The following is a 19911-nucleotide window of genomic DNA, read 5'->3' as shown; positions in this document are numbered from 1 at the left end:
CCGAGTAAGCGATATTAATCAGTTTATGAAAGAAAAATAAGTAAAGATTAACGCCCTCGCTGTTAGAACTACAGAATAACATATTTTTACGAAGCATCAAACAATTCCTTCGAAATTGACATATAAAATGCTGAAAACACCCGGTAGTGGCTATTTCTGGAGAATACCAACGGGTATTCGGTAAACTTCGATCGTTTCCGCCCGATTTTGCGTCGGTTCCAATTATAAGCATCTCGATTACTCGGTAGAATCCAACTACCTAGAGCATCCGTTTTGGATTTGACCCTGATATTGGTAGGGCTCTGTTTTGTAAGGTTAAAGTGAAAATGGCAAAAAAACATAAATTTTCATGACTATATATATGGAAACATTTCCAAATTTTTTCATCTGTCGGACGAAGATAAATGTTTCAAAATATATTTTGAGGCAACAGAAACGAAAATCCATGTACGAAACGAAAACCTATATTAAATTCCTCTAGAATGTATATTTCTTAAGATATGTATATAAACAGAGATATGTTTAGTTTTTGAAAAATAATTTTTCGTCATATAACTTAAAAACTAAACGTTGTATCAAAATGTGTATAACATCGTTTGATTCAGAATAGAATCGTTTATACTCTCTGTAAATTTCATTGCCCTTGGATGATTTCTTTGTAAACAAGAGAAAAAAACTTGGAAATGCCAAAAAATCGCAATTTTTTACGACCGTATATATGGAAAAAATACTGGAAAATTTTATCGCACGGATACAGATAAAAGTCTCAAAATATAAGCATTTTAGGGCAAAATAAACGAAAACCTGTATCAAATTCCTCTAGAATGTATAGTTTTTAAGATATGTTATATAAACTGAAATATGTTTAGATTATGAAAAATATTTTTCGTCATATAACTTAAAAACTAAATGTTGTATCAAAGCGTGTATACCACCATTTGATTCAGCATAAAGTTGCTTACATTCCCTGTAAATTTCATTAACTTGGGGTGATTTATTTAGAAATGTCAGCAAAAAATTTGAAAATGTCAAAAATCGTTACTTTTTACGACTATATATATGGAAAAAGTGCTACATTTTTTTATCTGTCAAATAAAACTGTCAAAATATATCGATATTGAGGCAAAATAAACTAAAATCCATGTTAAGTTGCTTTAGAAACTGTATTTTCTACTGTGTACATTTGATATACACAGAAATTAACTCATTCTTTAAAAATAATACAGATAAGAGTGGGACAATTTTTTCATATATATATATATATATATATATATATATATATATATATATATATATATATATATATATATATATATATATATATATATATATATATATATGAAAAAAGTGTCCCACTCTTTAATCTGTTAAATAAAGATAACATTCTCTAAACATATGTATTTTGGGGTGAAAAAAAAATCGAAAATACATGTTAAAATGTTTAGAAGCTTAAAATTTTTCATATATGCAACTTAAACACAAAACCTCCAATTTTTTGAAAATGCATTATTCACTGAATAACTTCACAACAAAAGGTTGCGTAATACTATTATACTACCATTCGATTCAACGTAAAATTCTTGTAAACTTGTGATTGTTTGAAAGGAAATGACAACAAAATAAGGAAAAATGCTGCATTTTTACAGCTATATATATACGGAAAAAGTGAGTTAGAAATATTTTCCTTCTCTTAATGAACGATAAAAGCTTCAAAATATATGTACACTGAAGAGAAAGAAAATATATTCCTTGTTAAATTGCGTTGGAATTCATAATTTTATAGTTTTGGGATGGAATCAACATATTCACTCCTTTTATTGGACAACCTTTATGCCTATCTTAACAGCTAAATGTTGTACTCGTACTACCAATCAACGTAAAATGTATTATTATTCTGATAGTTTCATTAACCTGCGGTTATTTAATGGGTAGTGGCACATTGCAAGAAAGAATGAACTCGAATTGAAATCCAAAAAATGTATTGGTTATTTGGAATATCTACATTATTCGTACACAATAACTTATAAATACTACAACCTATATGAACCTACGGAATATAGTTACGAGGATGAGTACAAGTAGAGTAAAGTGCTGAGAAGTATTGAGGATGAATCCAGATACTGCAGGAAGAGTTACTTACATCGAAACCTTCAGATTACAACTGTTATAGAGGAAAGTAAAACATTCACAACAAGACATGAGGAAACCCTCCACTTCTATGTATCACCGAAATGTTGCAATTATTGAATAACTCTTGACTCAAAAGAACCAAACCTGTGGTCTTCAGTAGTTATGTAGTATTTAGCAAAAACACTGAAAATAATACTATTCTTTATTTTATATTATTAGAAACTAAGTAAGTACTAACGGGTCTGCCTAGATAAGTACCTTTTAAGTTGCTGTAGAGAAAATTGTAAGTTAAAAGACAAGCACTAGTAATAATATGTTATTAAATTTAAAAAAAAAAATGGACAATGACAAAACTGGTAAATTGTTCTTTCCATATATCCACTAGTTCAATAAAATGCAAGAAATATGTGAATTACCTTTCGCACACCTAACATTATGTATGTCATTCAAAATCGCGAAACTCGCTTGAAACCCAACCGCAATAATAAACGGTGGGAGGTTTTCGGATCTCTCGTGTATTGCAAGACGCCTTCCCGGCTTTCGACCGGGAAAATTGACGGATATTTTCGGATTGCAACCGGTCGAACAGTCGAGCGACGAGCGGCAACAGTTCCTGAAGGCATCGCCGTTTTCCCGTTTATTATATCTTAATCTGACGTCGGACGAGCGATTTCCGCCGACGTTGCAGAGTATCGATTCTTGTTATGTACTTACCCCGGGTAAAGTCTTTACGTTGTGTAAGGCATCTTGAGCTTGCAGGGCGGCTTTACGCGTGAAGAACGTCACGAAACAACATCCTGAAACAGAAATTAATGTTCGTAATTCCCACCAGTCTCGGGTATGATCGATAAGTTGTAATAATCGATTGAAATAATCGAATGAAATAAACGAATGAAATAATCGAATGAATATTCGACTATTTCAAACTGTATATGAATCAGGAAATAGAAACTAGATTATTTTATGTATTTTATTGTGATAATTATTGATAATTGACTTATATATATATATATATATATATATATATATATATATATATATACTTAAAAGTATTATATATCAATTTAAAATTGTTTTATTTAAACAACAAAAAGAATAAGCTTATGTATTTTTCATAATAGATATATTATGTATAAAAACTAAATATTTATCAGATCTATAAATTAATTTCAAAGAATTTACAATAGATGTTGTTACTGTTAATTATATCGGGTACATTTGTATATTTCATTAAAGTTTGAGCTTGCTTTCTTGATTTTTGAGTTCTTTTAAGTATCAAAATAAATCAACTTTGACGGACGTCATGTGGTAAGTAACGCCGTGCTGTTAGGACCACATATCAAACACCAAATAGTAAAAACCATGGATGGTTTTTCTATTTGGTGAACCTCATGTGAATCATGTGTATTAACTGCTCAATAGTATAACTTGCCCTGATGATTTGGTTATAGACATGCCGTAATAATTGAAAAACTCTAGGGATAAAACTAACCCTTGCTACTCACTCAGTAATGCTACATTTCAAAGATTTTTCATTATTCTTGGTAAAGTTTTAATATTAACATATTCTATTTGTTATAGATCACGGTTTTAACGCTTTAAAACTATTAATATTGGTGTGAAAGTGATCGACAACAATCACCCCTCATTGAAATGCGAAAATGAAGTATTGGAGGCCTTAGATATTGAGGATCAGTACCAAACAAAAGTCGAACTTGGAAAATTAACAACAGTTTATAAATCAACCATTTCCAGATATTTGAGGGCTATTAGAATGATTTAGAAGCGAAGCGATCGTGAATAATATATTTAGTAATGTTATTGTTCTAATAAAACCATATTTTCAACTAAAAACAGATTGGACTTACAATAGAGTAACACGACTCCGTTAATATGAATTCTAACTACCGCATATCGTTGCCGTAACTTAATTTTCAACTTCGCCTAAAACGAAAATATCCGTAACAGTGGCGACGGCAACAAAACCGCCAACAACTAATTGAAATTTACGATTTTTATTTACGGTTTATTTTGGAAACACGTGTCGTCCAACCCTACGTGTTACATTTCGTGTTTATACGTCGGTTTATGGCCACCAGTTAATGTCTGATATTGCTTCGAACTTGTTCCATTACAGAAATCAATATTTCCGTTCAAGTCTAAACAACAACAATACTTATTGTGTTTCCCTTGAAATATATCTAGTAGAAGGCGCTCGTTATTTATTACTTTCAATAAGTTGCTATAAAAGATCCTTAAATAAATGGATTTAATGAACGTTTTTAAGTGTTTCGGAAAGAGTTATACAACAAGAAAAATATTGAACAAGCACAATAACACTTTAAAATTGAAGAAGTACCATTTTAATTGCTCGCCGTCTAGGTTGTGTGACTTTTAGCTCAGTTTCGCTTTAACCATTGTGTTGTGTATGCGTCCAAATTTTATTATGGATAAATATACCCCACAAGAACGAGCAGAATTTTGTTTCTCTTATAAAATAAGCATTACTTTTTTATAAATTAAAGCCTCCTTTTTACCAACGAAGATTTATCTGGACAGGACCTACATTTTAACGTGGGTTTTGAACCACGGTCCTCTGACTGTCGAGTGACCAACTTAGAAATCATTCCACAAGACACCCGGTCTTACCCAGGCTGGTTACTGGCGTGACTGCGATCATTTTCCTTGTGAGATTTTGCACCCTTGGATAAGGACAATCACAAATGTTAAACAATTACAAACCCGCGGCTATCGCAACAGTAAGGGGACCGTCCTGTCGTCTTTATCACTGCGCCAGCCAAGCCGGCTAATAAGCATTACTATTTTAATGAATTACGAACACTAGAACTTCTCACACTGTAAGTTTCTACATGAATCGATATAACTAGTAAAATAAATATATTTAGATGTGATTTTAATATAAAATTATCTCGTTTTAGAAACTCAGAATGTTTATTTGTCACCAGATCGCGGATATACCATTAAAAACCTGTTAACTAAAACGAGTATGATAGAAAATCGAGCACTCGTTTGTTTAACAAAAGCATCCAATCATTATAGTCAACAAAGGATTCCATTAAGATCGAAATAGCTCAATGTAGCATAATACCAACGCAAAAAGAGAACTCCGAAAAAAAGGCACAACCTATTACCGGTCGGCACCGTGGAACTTTTCAATAAAAATTTAATTAAAACTCTTCATTTCGTATACCCGACGCTGACTGATGTTGCACTACACTATCGAATTCCTAAACTGCCGGTCCGCAATCGAGATTTCGATTTTATTGCACGTTTTACTATCGATCGATGGCCAGGTTAATTGACGAAAGTGGCATAAGCTTCCGGTTAGATTTATTTTTTGTGTTATTGTTATTCAGCTCCTTTGATTGTATCGCGATACGGCGAAAAACGAGGAAAATCGCTGTACATTTTCCGATAGAATAGGCAATTATTCGACCGTTAAGGCAGAAAGTTTATTTTACCGGGCTTTTATTAACTTAAAGTAATTTCGTTAGTTTTATTTGTCAACGGGTGATGAAACGGCTGTACTCGTTAACTACCAACAGTTGTTAAATTGTTACGAAGCTGCTGTTAGTTCTGAAAGCATTTTCCTGTTTTCTGCATTTAATTTAGGTTGGGATTATATATATATATATATATATATATATATATATATATATATATATATATATACATATATATGTGTGAGTGTGTAATAATATATTGTCAAAAATTGAATTATTCAAAGAAATAAAAGACAACTTGAACGGCAATACAAAACAACATTGAGGGTTTTTACCTATTAGATAACAGATAATTAACTTTCGGGCAACCTTAAAACTGATGGCTCGCATGGCTGCGACATTCAGGACTAGTGTTGGGAACTATCGACTGAAATCGACTATCGACTGTTTCACTCGACTGTTTTCAGTCGCTATTTTCGGTCCGACTGATTTTGTTACTGTTTACTATCGACTGTTTCAGTCGTGTACTGTTAGTTATTATTTTTGGTTCTACTAGTTTGATTCCATTGATTTTTAACGTTCTGGCTCTGTCGTCCTAGCTGTGACCTTGGCAATAATGTACCCAGTTTATGCTTACATAGATTTATATGCAATATATACAGTTCTATGATATTTTTGTTAATTTGCTTGTAAATAACAAATATTGTTAACGTAATAGGATAAAAAAATTAAAATTGTGAATGATAAATAGTAAAATCCTTTTGACTGTTTTTATCGCAATAATAGGTAATATTTCGATTACTCTCTAGTTTTTTGACTATCGACAGCTTCAACTGTTTTCATTCGATAGTTGCCAACGCCATTCAGGATCGTAACAGAGGTATATACGTGGTCGTTGCTACATCTGTATAGTATATAGTTGTTATAAATTTGTTTACAGTACTACCCGTAACTTCGTTCGCCATTTTGCTTTTGAAGATCTTCGAAATGCCACTGTTTTTATCAAAATTTCCATGGCGACCTTCTGTGAAATGATTTCCCAAGTTTGTGTGTCTCTAGATTCCAATAGTCTACAGCTAAGCTACTACAGTTCGCCTTTCTGTCACCAAAATTTCATCCTGAACTGTAAATTTCTGTCTAAATTCCAGTATGCTATATTGGACTATGGAAATCAACTATGGGGATGTTCTGTGAGAAGTAATATCAACAAAATTATTTCAGAATATGGTCCTGAGAAGTATTGTGAGACGTATTGTGGATTTAAACTGTCAACTGTTTCAAATACTTCATTTCAATGTAACATCGAAGTGCTGCAACTCTTGTACACACTGAACTAGGATGAATTAGGATGCAGACCGGAGAAATCCAAACCATATAATCTTACACAGCTGTCTAGTGAAATGTACTAAATGGAAAAAACACTGAAAAGTTGTACTAACTTTGCTTTATTTTATTTAATTTACTTTGTTAGAAACTAAGTAGGACTAGTGGATCTTCATAGAAAAGTACCTAAATTTAAGTCACTCTAGAGACAAAGTGTGAGTTAATCGCCAACGACTAATAGGAATATGTTAATAAAAAAACATCTATGCATAATTTTGAAAGTTTAGGGTCACTGTATTGTTTAAAAAAAATTTCACCTAATAGATCCACTCCAAAAGAGACCGAACTTTTTAGAAGTATTTTCAGATATGTTTGAATTCCATGTGTCCTTTGAAAGCTAGTATTACTCAGTTAGATTTAGGATGTTTAGTAACAATATAAGCCACAACATAATAACAACAATCCACCAACATGTTAATGCAAAAAAGAAAACGAACGGAGAAATGCAATAAACTCCAAATTATATCAAAACGAACGTATAACCGTTTATGTAAGGGAAGTAACAATTTAAAATATCGCCCATCTGTATCTGCTCGCCCCCTCCTAACAATTTAGAATTAACCCAAAAAACAAAGCGTTCGTTGTAAAAACGACTCTGTTCGGAGAATAAACCAAAAAGACCGTATAAAAATAAACTATCCGCCCGCGGGGTATCAGTTCTTTTATTCCTACAATAAAACGAACCCCCGGGGCTTGTCCGATGTACTGAGTTAAATTTACTGTAAGTATAAGCAAGGAAATAAAGGGAATTTTGCTTTTTTAAAAAGATGTATACATTGTTGTGTTAATACAAGATATAACGTCTATCCTACATCTATGACACATCCTCAATCTGGCAACTTACAAGCATATAGAAGATTAGAGGAATATAATTTTGATTTTTCCTAATGAATGTGATCCTAAACCTGTATATTTATGGGAGTTAGTTATTCAATGAAGCCATATTATTATAACCTGTTCTGAAGGTAACAGTTCATAGAACATTAGTCATAAAATAGGTATAGCAAAGCTAAAAACAGTTTTAAAAATGGAGAATTAATGCCATATATTGATTTTTTACTTCGTAAGGACACTCAATGTAAATATCTGAAAAATTACTGCCATAAAAATAATGTCTAATATAATTTTTTTTCAGCTTTTTCTAAAGCATGGCTGAAGAGCCTGCACAACATAGTGATGGTTTTTACAGGAGCAATATGTCAAATAACATAATTTATATATGGTACAATAACCTAAAGAAAATGTGGCTCGCATTTGTTTACCGCAAAATTCGCATTATTAACAAAAACAAAACTACAATTTCGATATTCGTTACTTATATTGTTCGATTTGCCAAATAGAAACCCATTAAAGACTTTCAGACACTTATGGCGCTGATATTTCAGCATATCCTAATGTTGGTCTTGGTTTCAATGATGTAAAAGCAGTGATTTTGATGTAGATGACAAAGAGCGACCGAGAAGGACGAAATATATCGAGGACAATGAAATGTCATGCCTATCAAAAGTATTTTCGTAAAATAAATACAATGGGGACTGGGTTTTCGTCCAACTTCGAAGACTTTTTTCAAGGTCTTGTTGAAGAGCCCACGTAGCATTTTAACGATCGTTTTTACAGAAACAATATGTCAAACAACATAATTTAAATATCGCACAATAACGTAAAGAAAAAGTGCGCGTCCTTTGTCGTATTTACCCATCGAAAAAGCGGCATTAATAACGAGAACGGACCTAAAAACAAACATAAAGCACCGTACGTTTTAAGCGCTCACTTAGTTGTATTTAAGTTGGCCCGCCCATTGTAACGAATTACGCAAGATAATGCCGCAAAACCCAGATAAAAGCTTTACAAGAAACGGCCATCAAACACTCCGAATTGTCTCTCGAGACGAAAGTTTTAGGCCATAATCGACCAACGGCTCATAAAATCGTCTGGCAACTTATTGCGCCAGTACCAGAGAGGGGACCTTATAAATTATTCAACCTCTGTACATTTTTCAACTCTAACAGCGTATATTTAAAAGAACCAACCTTTCCCTCCCTCGGCCCACCATCCCCCTCGTCTTATTGCTCACAGTAAACTGTCCAATTTCGTTCCAGATGGCCCAGTTAAATCTGTATTAACCGTAAAAAAGAACGTTCTCTTGTATTGAGATTTAGGATTTTATCTTTATTTGCTTGTATCTGAGATGCGCAGTTTCAAGAGATGAAATCCACGCCGGAATAATTATTTTGGTAGATATATTCATTTCGAATGTTTCGCTTCAACATTATTGAAGAATATATTTTCACTCTTCGAAATCTGTCCATATCAATTTTGTGTTGCGGCGAAAATACAGACATCTAATTTTTTTATCAAACTTCGTGGTTTAATATAAATATTTATTATGACTATAATATATACACGACATGTAAAAAATCACGTTATTAAGGTCGTTAATTATACAGTTATATATATATATATATATATATATATATATATATATATATATATATATAATATATATAGATCCTCTCTCTATATAGATCCTATAACCAGATCTACATATCTTCTCGCATATTTGTAATTTGTATATTATATCTAACTATATGAACTTATATAATTTAAAGAATATCTATTGTATATACGTGTTGAATATGTTGTTATATGGATCTTGGCTGAGTTATCTTCAACATCATGGAAATTCGTTGTCTTTGAACTTCATGGCAATGTTCATTCGAGCTTCATTACTTGTCATGGACATTTAAGATCATCACTTTAAACTCGTTGGAACCAAAATCTACAATTTAGATATAATAAAGCAGCATCACCCTAACTTTCTAAAAGTGTGAAAAACCATAGAATGTAATAAATAAGTTAGATTGTTTAACAGTTGCACACACTATTACACAATATACATTTACATACACTATTACACAATATTTCGTATAGTTACTAATATATATCGCTGACTAAAATAATTCCAATTGTAAAAAAAATTGTGAAGTATATGGAAATGTCTTTTGCAATATGTCCAGTGGACAATAAGAATTTCTTATGATTATATTATATACATGACGTGTAGCAAATCACGTCATTAAGTATTCATTCATATAGCAATACCTTGGTATCTAGACGCCTAATTATTTGGCCAATTTCTCAAATGAAATACTCGGCATCCAAGTGGAAACATCAATGTTACTCAGAAGAAATATGCTGCCGAAGACCATCAAACACTTTTAGGATGATATGGTGATATTGTTCCATCATATTGTCGGTTTGGCTTTTAATGATTTAAAAGTAGCGATTGTAATATCAGTGACAAAGAACGGCTATTGGACGAAACACTAGCTCAAGCTTACTAAGAAATTTCAGACAACTTAACAGTTGGTGAGCTAATTGTTTCCAGTCGTGTGAAAGATACAATGTGAAAGCCACGTATATTGACAGAAGCTGTCATTTCAAACCGTTCCAGCATTGTGATTTCATTGCTTTCTAAGCAATAAAAAAAGAGTTTTCAAGAGCATAATATGACAGACGATGAAAAGTGAGCTCACTACGACAAAACCAAGTGCAAAAGTCATAGAATAGTTTAAAAGAACCATTCACAACGACGCCAAAGAGGAACGCTCATGACCATAAAGTTTTGCTGAGCATTTGATGGAATCAGCAATTTAAATAGTGTGATATGAGCTGCCAAAATCAAAAGAAATTCTTGTTGCGTATTTTTGCCGACGTCAATTTGAAAAGTGTTGCAAAATTAGACTAGTATTACCTAGTAACATCTCTTGCAAGACAACGCTTGGTCACCCTTTGCAAGAGTTCTGAAGGGTACACAGTATACTCACCAGGTGTAGCATCCCTTGAGTGGCAAACGGTACGAAAGCAGAACAAACCAACATGGTTCTTCCCACACGGCATCAAGCCTTGTTGTTGGAAATATGAGAAAAGCAGCAGAATATAATGGAAATATCTTGGTACTATTTCTTCTCAATAAATCACATTTTGAAAAGAAAAATTATCAGAATAAATGCTGGTATCACCTAATACACACTAATGTATTAGATATAATCGAAGAAAGCTTTGGGACTGGAAAGACGAATGCTTCATTCCTGCAATACATTTGGAAGATTATTACAATTCTTTGTGCTCTATATTCGATACCCTGGAACTAACTTCTGTCATTCCGCGTGCTATATATATCGACTTCTGATTCAATGTGATAAAATAGATTAATCAGTATACAGGGCGATGAAACAATCGTAATATTTACTCAACAACCAGCACCGGTCGGTGTTTCGCCCTCCTGGGGGAGGACGCCGTACTCCTCGATGGGATTCCTGACTTTTAATAAAGCGACTACAGCCGGACCAGACCCATAAATTAATTCAAAACGAGATCGGCTGGCGTGGAGTAGCCTGACTGGGACTGCGTGGAATCGGTCTGGACGAATCGATGGACGACGCTGTCCTGGGAGGCGAGACGAGCCCGCCCGCGGAGGACGTGGAATCGGCCTGTGCACTTGCCAAATTGTTGTTTTGCCACAAATTTCGAACGGAATCGGTTTGATATCGTACAATTTTCGATTACCTTCACCATATGGTCACAATTTCTTTTCACATACAAGGGTATACGAAAAAACAGTTATAGAGAGCTAAATATTGAGTTCGTCGGACATTGAAACAATTTGTGCTTTTGTTCGCTGATTTTAGTGATAGTTTTTTTTGGGCTATGTCAGCTGATCTATCTGGTCTGAATTCTGAATTTCCACAACCATTTGCCTCAAAATGTTACAGTAATAATCTGTCCAGGTTGGATATAATTCACAAACAAAATTCCTTTTCTTCAAAATTCTCTTTATCTCAAATAAAACCGACGGTAAAAAAGTAAATTCTTCCTTTTGAGCCCCTTGAATTGTTATAGTGTGATGGAAAGTAAGAAAACCTAGTGTAGAGTGGTGGAAAGTTGATAAAACTCAAGATATTTTAATACGAAAGCCTTTAGATTTTTCAATTTCTAGTGACTTGAGGCTACGTTTGTAAGTGATTGTTAATTGAACTGTGATTTTTTGAATATTGTAGTGCACGGTGCCTTTAATTGGTAATGGTTAAAGTCGAGTGGTGGGTAATTCTTGATATCAACAAATTCCACGTTGTTTACATATAAAAAACTACCCCTACATAAGAAAACCTCTAAACTCCTGGACTTACGGCACCCAACTCCAGCAGGAGCAACATCAAAGTGAACCAGCGTTTTCACTGCCGAAGCAGAAACATTCATCGGGACTTTCAAATTGGTACTGCTGACCAAGCCATAGCCACTACCCCAGACACTTAGTAAGAAAACTCAAGAAGATGAAGCCTATTAGTGCTAGTGTAAAGCAGAATATTGTGCGAATTGTGCTATATATTAACTTTAATATAGTTAAGTCACTAGAATACAGCACCAACCAGTAAGTAAAGGCATTAGTTTAAGTATTACGTATTGGCTTAAGTATAACTTTAATTGTTTTATGATATCTTTACAAAAGGTCAGATTATATTGATATTAAAGGATCTATTGTGGATTCTTTAAGTTAATAACAAAAAATACAAACCAACTGTTACTAGATTTTTAGCGACATCAATTGGGCAGCAAAGTGAATGAGCGATTTTCCCTAAAAAAGAACTAACAATAGCGAGTAACAGACTCAAAGTTGCAAAACAAAAGGATACACCTTTAACACCCCAGTAACACCTTTCAAGAATTGTGAAGGTTACAAATCGAACAGCGAAGTTCTAGCGTATCCAGTGCATTTACCAAACATAACTCCGTCTGATTACCACTTCTGCGGAGAACGCTGGAGAAGTGCATTACACCAACAACCACTCTTTAACTCGGTATCGCTCTTTTACTTTGATACGATATAAGAATGTATAATATATATATATATATATATATATATATATATATATATATATATATATATATATATATAAATATATATAATAAAATAATTTAAATTTTGAAAAATCGTTTTTGGGGCATATTCTTAAAGGGTTAAGCTTTGAACGTAAGATCCTTTTGAATATATATTGATGTTCAGTTTATACATAACCTTAGATTTTAGAAATTTGAGTATAGTCTTCGTTTCACAGACTTTACGAAATGAATCATTGCGCATTAATTTTGGTAACAATTTTAGTACCTCTTACATGCTTCAATAGGTACTGTTCAGAAGGCCAGAACGCTTGGATAACGTGGCATGTATACAATTATAAATAGCAAGTCGTAAAACCATCAATTTACAAATATTTCTCGCTGATGAACAGAATATGTGTTTTCTGACTTTATGGTAACATTTGAATTACCTGTCAGCGTTACCAACTTTCCCAAATATGCGGAGAATCCCATGTTGATTGGGTATCACAGACAAAATGTATAAACGCTTACTTTAGCAATTGAACATATTTTCTAGGTTTAGACAAAATATACATTCGTTTAAAAGCTGAAGAAAGTATGGAAAATTGAAAAAAGTAACATTGAAAACATCGTACTACTATTGCAGATTTCTACAGAACATGCCAAGACCTTTATGTTACATTGACGTCAAACATTACCAAGCGATTTGATTTCAGTGATCCTTTATTTTCTTTTATATTCACTGTGAATCCATCAGAAGTTCAACAACTACCTATTATATTACCGGTGCCAGTGCTCAAGCAATAAATAAATCTGCGACAGCACAAAAATATCATGACAAGTGGCGAGCTCATGCCATGCTGGATTTTGAACAGTATGAACTTGAAATACTTATTTTAAAACGTAATTTTTGTAAAGTTCCTTGCTGCTGATACTAATCAATCAACTAAGAAATTAAGAAATTGGACGACAGTGTCAAGTTTAACATATCATTAAAATGCTTGCAAGAAAATATTTTTTTTACAACATCTTTATTAGATATGCTTAGTACAATCTTAATTTACAACTCATTTATTACTACTTTTCCTATGTGCTTGGATTAATTAACAAGCAAGACGAGTGCGAGAAAATACAACAGTATGTATTCCTCAATTATAAAATTATAATTATTTATTAATTATTAATTTATAGCTATAGTTTACACTAATAATACACACTAAATGTTCACACAAGTTCGTATGGTTTTGTTCGTTTCAATCTTCTGACATCCTGCGCGCTGTCCAGCAGTTGTATTGCTTCCACGTTAGTATGATTTAGTAATCTTCTTTCGTGTTTCAAGGCGAAATCCTACACAACTTCGCAAATCCATTTGATTTCCAGGTCATCGTGCAGTTCTTCATTGGTTACATAGCGATAGGCATTGATAATCAATCGAAGAACCTTGTTTTGACAGCGCTGTATGACTAACTGATTTGAATTTTTAGTGCAACCCCATATTTGCACCCCATAGGTCCAAATTGACGTTATAATTGTATTATAGATCAACCTCTTTGATTTTAGATCAAGTTGAGAGTATCTTCCGACTAACCAGTATAGTTTATTTTGGTTCTGATGTGTTTTGCTTTTGGTCTAACGTGATGCTTCCAATGCAAGAAAATATGAGAAAGAATGCACAAGCATATAATTCATAACATTACAGATGAGACTTGATTTTAAAATAATTTTGAGGGGAATTATTGGGACATCAGCAAATTTCTCTCTGTAATTCGAAGAATTTGACTTGAATTATTCGGAAATTTGATAAATTGGCATTAGCAACCCTGTCACCAATATAAGAACAAAGGACTGCACTCGCCATATTGCCCAAACATTTCTCCATGCTATTTCGATCTGTGTTTTGATTGATTAGATTTATTATTTAATCGACTAAAATGAATGGTACATAATTACGCTGTCGAACTGTACGTCTTTCCCATTTTATTACATTCCAGAATGACCTCGTAAAATTAGAAACGTCCAAACAACGATCATTTATTATCGGAGTCGGTGCCATCGATCTCGTAAAGGTCTCCTTTAGCTGCACCCCGCTATTAAACTCATTAAACGCTCCACAATGGCATGATTAATCTCCATCCGGTACGTCCCGATCGAGGAAACGGAAACGTAGGAAAAATCGCAACAAAGCGCCGCGCCGAAGAAAGATGGATAGCGACGTTTTCACCGTACCGAATTAGAAATCGGATCAGTTCGTATATTGTGGAGGCGAAAAGAAATGGTCCATCGACGCTGAGACATAAGAAACAAAAAAACTAAGCGACGTCGTTTATTAAGGGGCTATTCGATTTTGGAAACTTCAAAAAAACTATTTTTCTTTAATATCCTCCAAGCTTAACCCTTTAAGAACATGCCCTTAAGAGGATTTTCCAAATTTAAACTATTTTTGGAGATGTAGATGTTTTAGTGATGCGTCATCTAAAAATTAAAGTTTAAACATATTTTTCCTGACACTTTTGTGATGATATCTCAAATTCCACCAAACCTATTTACCTTAAATTTGGTGCGGTTGGCTGGTATGTGTGATTTGGTGTGGTTGAAAATGACGGAGTACGATCTTGGCTATACGGTGGATTAATGAACATTTCTTAACTAATCTGTCTCAATTTCTACACAGTGAAGATGTGTGTGACGTAGTATCGTCATGATGGAATTGATGTTATGTCATGTCATGATGGATTAATAAAGGGGTAAATAAGGGTAAAATAATACCTGTAGAAAAAGAAATCCATTATTTTTGTATGAAATTGAAGGTTTTATTTAATTTTATTTATAATCCCATTATCTCTCTCTCAGAATCCCTAGTCCCTTTAAAATAGTTTGTCACGGACAGGAGCAGGTGGTAATCAAATAATGCCAGGTCGGTACTATAAGATGGATACATAACAATATCCCAACTAAACTAGCGGAGGTTCTGATGCGTCGCTATCTATGTGTGTGGCCTAGTATTGTCTTCAAGAAATACAATTCCTGTCCATGTGGACAAAATTGACAGTCTCTGAGCGATAGCTTCCTTCAGATGGTGCAATTGTTCATAGTACAGGTTCGAATTAAGAGTACAATCGTAAGGGGGCAGCTAATAATATATGATGCCCAGCTTATTTCACCAAAAACATAGCAAAACTTTCCTGATGATCAACGTTAGCTTCAATCAGGAATGATTTCTTTTGACGTTGTCCTTAATGATCAACTTTCCATCATCAGTTACTATCCGCTTCAGAAATAGATCGATTTTGTGGCAATTCAGAGGTGAATAATAACTCATGTGGCATCTAGAGCTTCAGCTTCTTTTTGTATGTCAGTCAGTTTTTTCCAAATGGTTATAAACCGTTTTTGTACAGTATTTAGCTTCAGAGCAATAAAAGCCCTGCTTATATTATGGTAGAAACCGTTATTTCCATGATTGACGAAAGTTACAGGTCAATTGAAAAGTCCCCAGCCCGACATTTAGATGGTGCTACTGGAATTAAATCCATCTATTTTTATACCCATACAATTATATACCCATAAAAACGACAAGCTGTTGTCCTAGCTATGATATACTATAATAGATAAACTGCTCGAGCAACAATTTCACTTATCTATCCGGAGCCACGGTCGGTATGCGCAAAGCAACATTTAAAACATAAGTCGGAAGTGGAAACGTTGAACGTACGTAGACGCATCTCGCCATAAATCTGTCTAATTACTGTTGCGAACGTAACTGACGTTGAAATAATCGAATTAGAGTCTTCTCCACGCCTACCGACAACTTTCTGTACCATATATACTTAAATTTATGTTCAGAACAATTTATCACCGGAAATTCCCGTATAATCTCAGGTAGCGTTGGCGTTTAATACCAGTCGGCCTCCTCCCGGATAGATTTATCTCGCGGGATTAGGTCTGGACCTTCGGGAGGTTGCCGAATGTAACCTATCAAACGATATTATTTGTTGCCTCTGGAAGGGACACTAATTTATTATAATGTCACAGAAAAATTATCATTTGCCGTTATATATTAGTAAATTAATATTTACGTTGCATGTATTTTAATCAGCGATATCCTTTGATTATTATTATTATATTCATGAAGTATTCATGTAAAAACTGTTGAGTTTAATTGGTATTATTTAGTTATTCAGTGTATAGAGAGGATAATAATAGAATACTCAACTACTTTTAGAAACTTATGGTGATTAATAAACTGTTTTCAATGCTTTTACTCAATGAATAGTGAAATAAGTAGGAGAAAATTCATCTTTTAGAAGGTATACGTATGAAAACTTACAATGCCGAGGTAACTTCTTTAGTTTCGATGACAGGAATATATTATAGAGATGATCCTGAAGGTTTGAACCGAAATTATCATAAGTATTCCTAGACCGAAATCCTACAAAGCACTGTCTAGGGTCTTAAGAATAGTATTTTGTCGTATAATCTACAATAACTTAAACCTAGGTATATGCTGATGTAATAATGTTTACGTATTAACGTTACTGTTGTTCTATTAATATTATATATTACACAAGATCCAGTGGGTCGATTCTCTTAGGTCTGTGTCCTGTTCTGGTGTTATCCAAGAATTGTATTACTTTGATGCCCATATACAGACAACTGTGATTTTCTTCCAATTAACTAATACACTTTCCTATATTTGAGCTCCATTTCTTTGCTTCTCTTTTTTATTTAATGTACCTTCCAGCGAAGTTTTGCATAAAGGTTCGTTCCGAGATATTTGGCGTTTTTGCTATATGGAATGGAGTATTGTTGCTTAGTTATAGTTATTGGTGCTTGTGTGGTCTCATTATAGGTAACTTGCATAAATTTGGTTTCATTAATTTTTATTTTCCAGGTTTGGGTCAAATTATTTATATTGTAACATGCCTATTGTAGTTTTCGTGTGGCTTCTTCGCTATTATCTACGATAGCAAGAATCGCAGTATCGTCAGCGATGTAGAGTAAATAAATCCTCCTTACACCCTCAATACACTTCCTTGCGGCACCTCTGCATTCCTTTATTTTATTGTAGAGTAGGCTTCCTTTTGTTTGACTCTAAATATACTGAATACACCTTATCGAAGGCTTGTGGCTACATCTAAGAATACAGCCGAACATATTTTGTTTCCTTCATATGGTTTTTCAATTACATCCGTTATATATGCACCTGATAATTGTTGAATGCTTGTTAATAAACTCAAACTGGTGACTAGCTATTAGGTGCTTCTCTCTATAATCGTTTTTTTAAGAAAAGAAAAGACATTATTTGTTAAAATGATATATGGATTTTAACTGTACTTGTTTATTGTAAGTTGTTGCTTATTGTTGAATTATTATAAAACCCGACATTGTTGTTTAACATAAAACAAAAAATATTTAAATAGTAATGGCGGCACCTCTATATTATAGTAGTGCGACGCCTATTATACTTTTAAACTTTAAATTTGTTGGACAAACTTTCCCCGATGGTCCGTTAAATATTAACAGCTTCGGCCCATAAAACTGTCGGATGATCCATAAAACTGGACCGTTTATTTATAATATATTTTTCCATTTACATATAAATAAGCTTCGGAGACCATTGTTCCTAATTTATTTATCATAGACTGTTCAATAAGCCTGACGCATTGCCGGAGATATTTTTTCCATGAAATATTCGGCCGGTTGGCGTCATTGTTAAATATTAAAATAAATTTTAAAAACAATTTTGTGTTATTTTTAGTATTTTGTTTTTATAACAGAAAACGTCCAATGGAAATACAAACTATTGCATGTATTCTGCATTTTTTCCAAACAGATAATGCCATTTATCTGTTAATAAGCGATAGTGTTTTGAAGGGACGATGTTAGTTTGGCAGTGCACCCATTATCCATCCATTTTGACAATTTATTAGTATAACAGGTCAATTGAAAAGCCTGACATATAGATGACGCTAATAAAATTAATTCCATATGTTTTTTTTTTGTTAGCCTTAACCCTCAAAAGATGCGTGTAAAAATTTGGCAGCTGTCGGATCATTAGTGGATAAGAAGGGATTTCGTGTGTTGATAAAATATTGCTTTTTGATGAGAAAACATATAGTTGAAGCAAAAACGTGGCTTGATGCCGAGTTTCCAGAAACTATCCCAAGACCGTAAATTGAAATTTAATGAAATAGCAGACACTCCTGAAGATCTCAACTGAACGTGTACATTATATCGTAGAGAGTGAAATATTTGTATTCACAAATATGATTGTAATTGTTCAGAGTTAAACATGAGCATTAGGTTAGAACGTATGAGGAGAGAGGGAATACTAACTGTTTTGTAGATATGATAAATGCATTAGGCAGAATGCAGTGATTAATTTTATCAAGAATGGTGTACATATGTTAGCTAGTAGCAGAAGAAATAAAAAATACAGTGATACTAAGATGACTTGACAAATAAGCCCATCCAAGTAAACAAGAATTAACCGTAAAAAGGTAAATATGCTTTCGAATAAAATTAAAATACATTACCTTGATATATAATTGTTAATAAGCTGGATTAGGCCTTATATATATATATATATATATATATACTATATATATATATATATATATATAAAAAAGAGAAGCAAAGAAATATATATATATATACTATATATATATATATATATATAACACCAGAACGGGACACAGACCTATATATATATATATAATATATATATATATATATATATATATATATATATATATATATATATATATAATATATATATATGGTCCTAATTGGATTTTTTGTTCTTGGTAATGAAAGCAAAGAAATCAAATAATCTAATATAATGAAATTCTATTGTCCCTAACAAGGCGTCGTGACATCAAGAACAGACCTGTTTAGCCAACGAAACAATGCGCCTCCGGCACCCGATGTCAGAACGTTCGTCGTCCTCGTCCCATAAAAACCAATAACGGAAAAGAGAGAGAGGGCAGAATGCGAGAGGGGAGATCGCGATGCCGGAAGTGCCCGCCGACGAATAGCCAACGAGCTGCGAACCGAG

At 33.3% G+C, this 19911-nt stretch overlaps 1 protein-coding gene across 3 annotated transcripts in view; it reads right to left on the bottom strand.

The window, feature by feature from the left end:
• Window positions 1-19911, bottom strand: part of LOC143199320 (CUGBP Elav-like family member 1) — a 631257-nt gene that overhangs the window by 167974 nt on the left and 443372 nt on the right. For all 3 annotated transcript variants that reach the window (XM_076409044.1, XM_076409043.1, XM_076409045.1), the window contains one exon: window positions 2845-2927. In XM_076409044.1, the coding sequence (XP_076265159.1) occupies window positions 2845-2927 (83 nt within the window). The remainder of the gene's footprint in view (window positions 1-2844; window positions 2928-19911) is intronic.

The sequence above is a fragment of the Rhynchophorus ferrugineus genome, unplaced genomic scaffold (genome assembly GCF_030347505.1).
Source record: "Rhynchophorus ferrugineus isolate W39M unplaced genomic scaffold, kcgeb_rfMv2 rfM7, whole genome shotgun sequence".
In the NCBI taxonomy this organism is placed as follows: Eukaryota; Metazoa; Arthropoda; class Insecta; order Coleoptera; family Curculionidae; genus Rhynchophorus; species Rhynchophorus ferrugineus.
The sequence above is the reverse complement of the archived record's forward strand: the minus strand, read 5'-3'. Positions and strand labels throughout refer to the sequence as shown.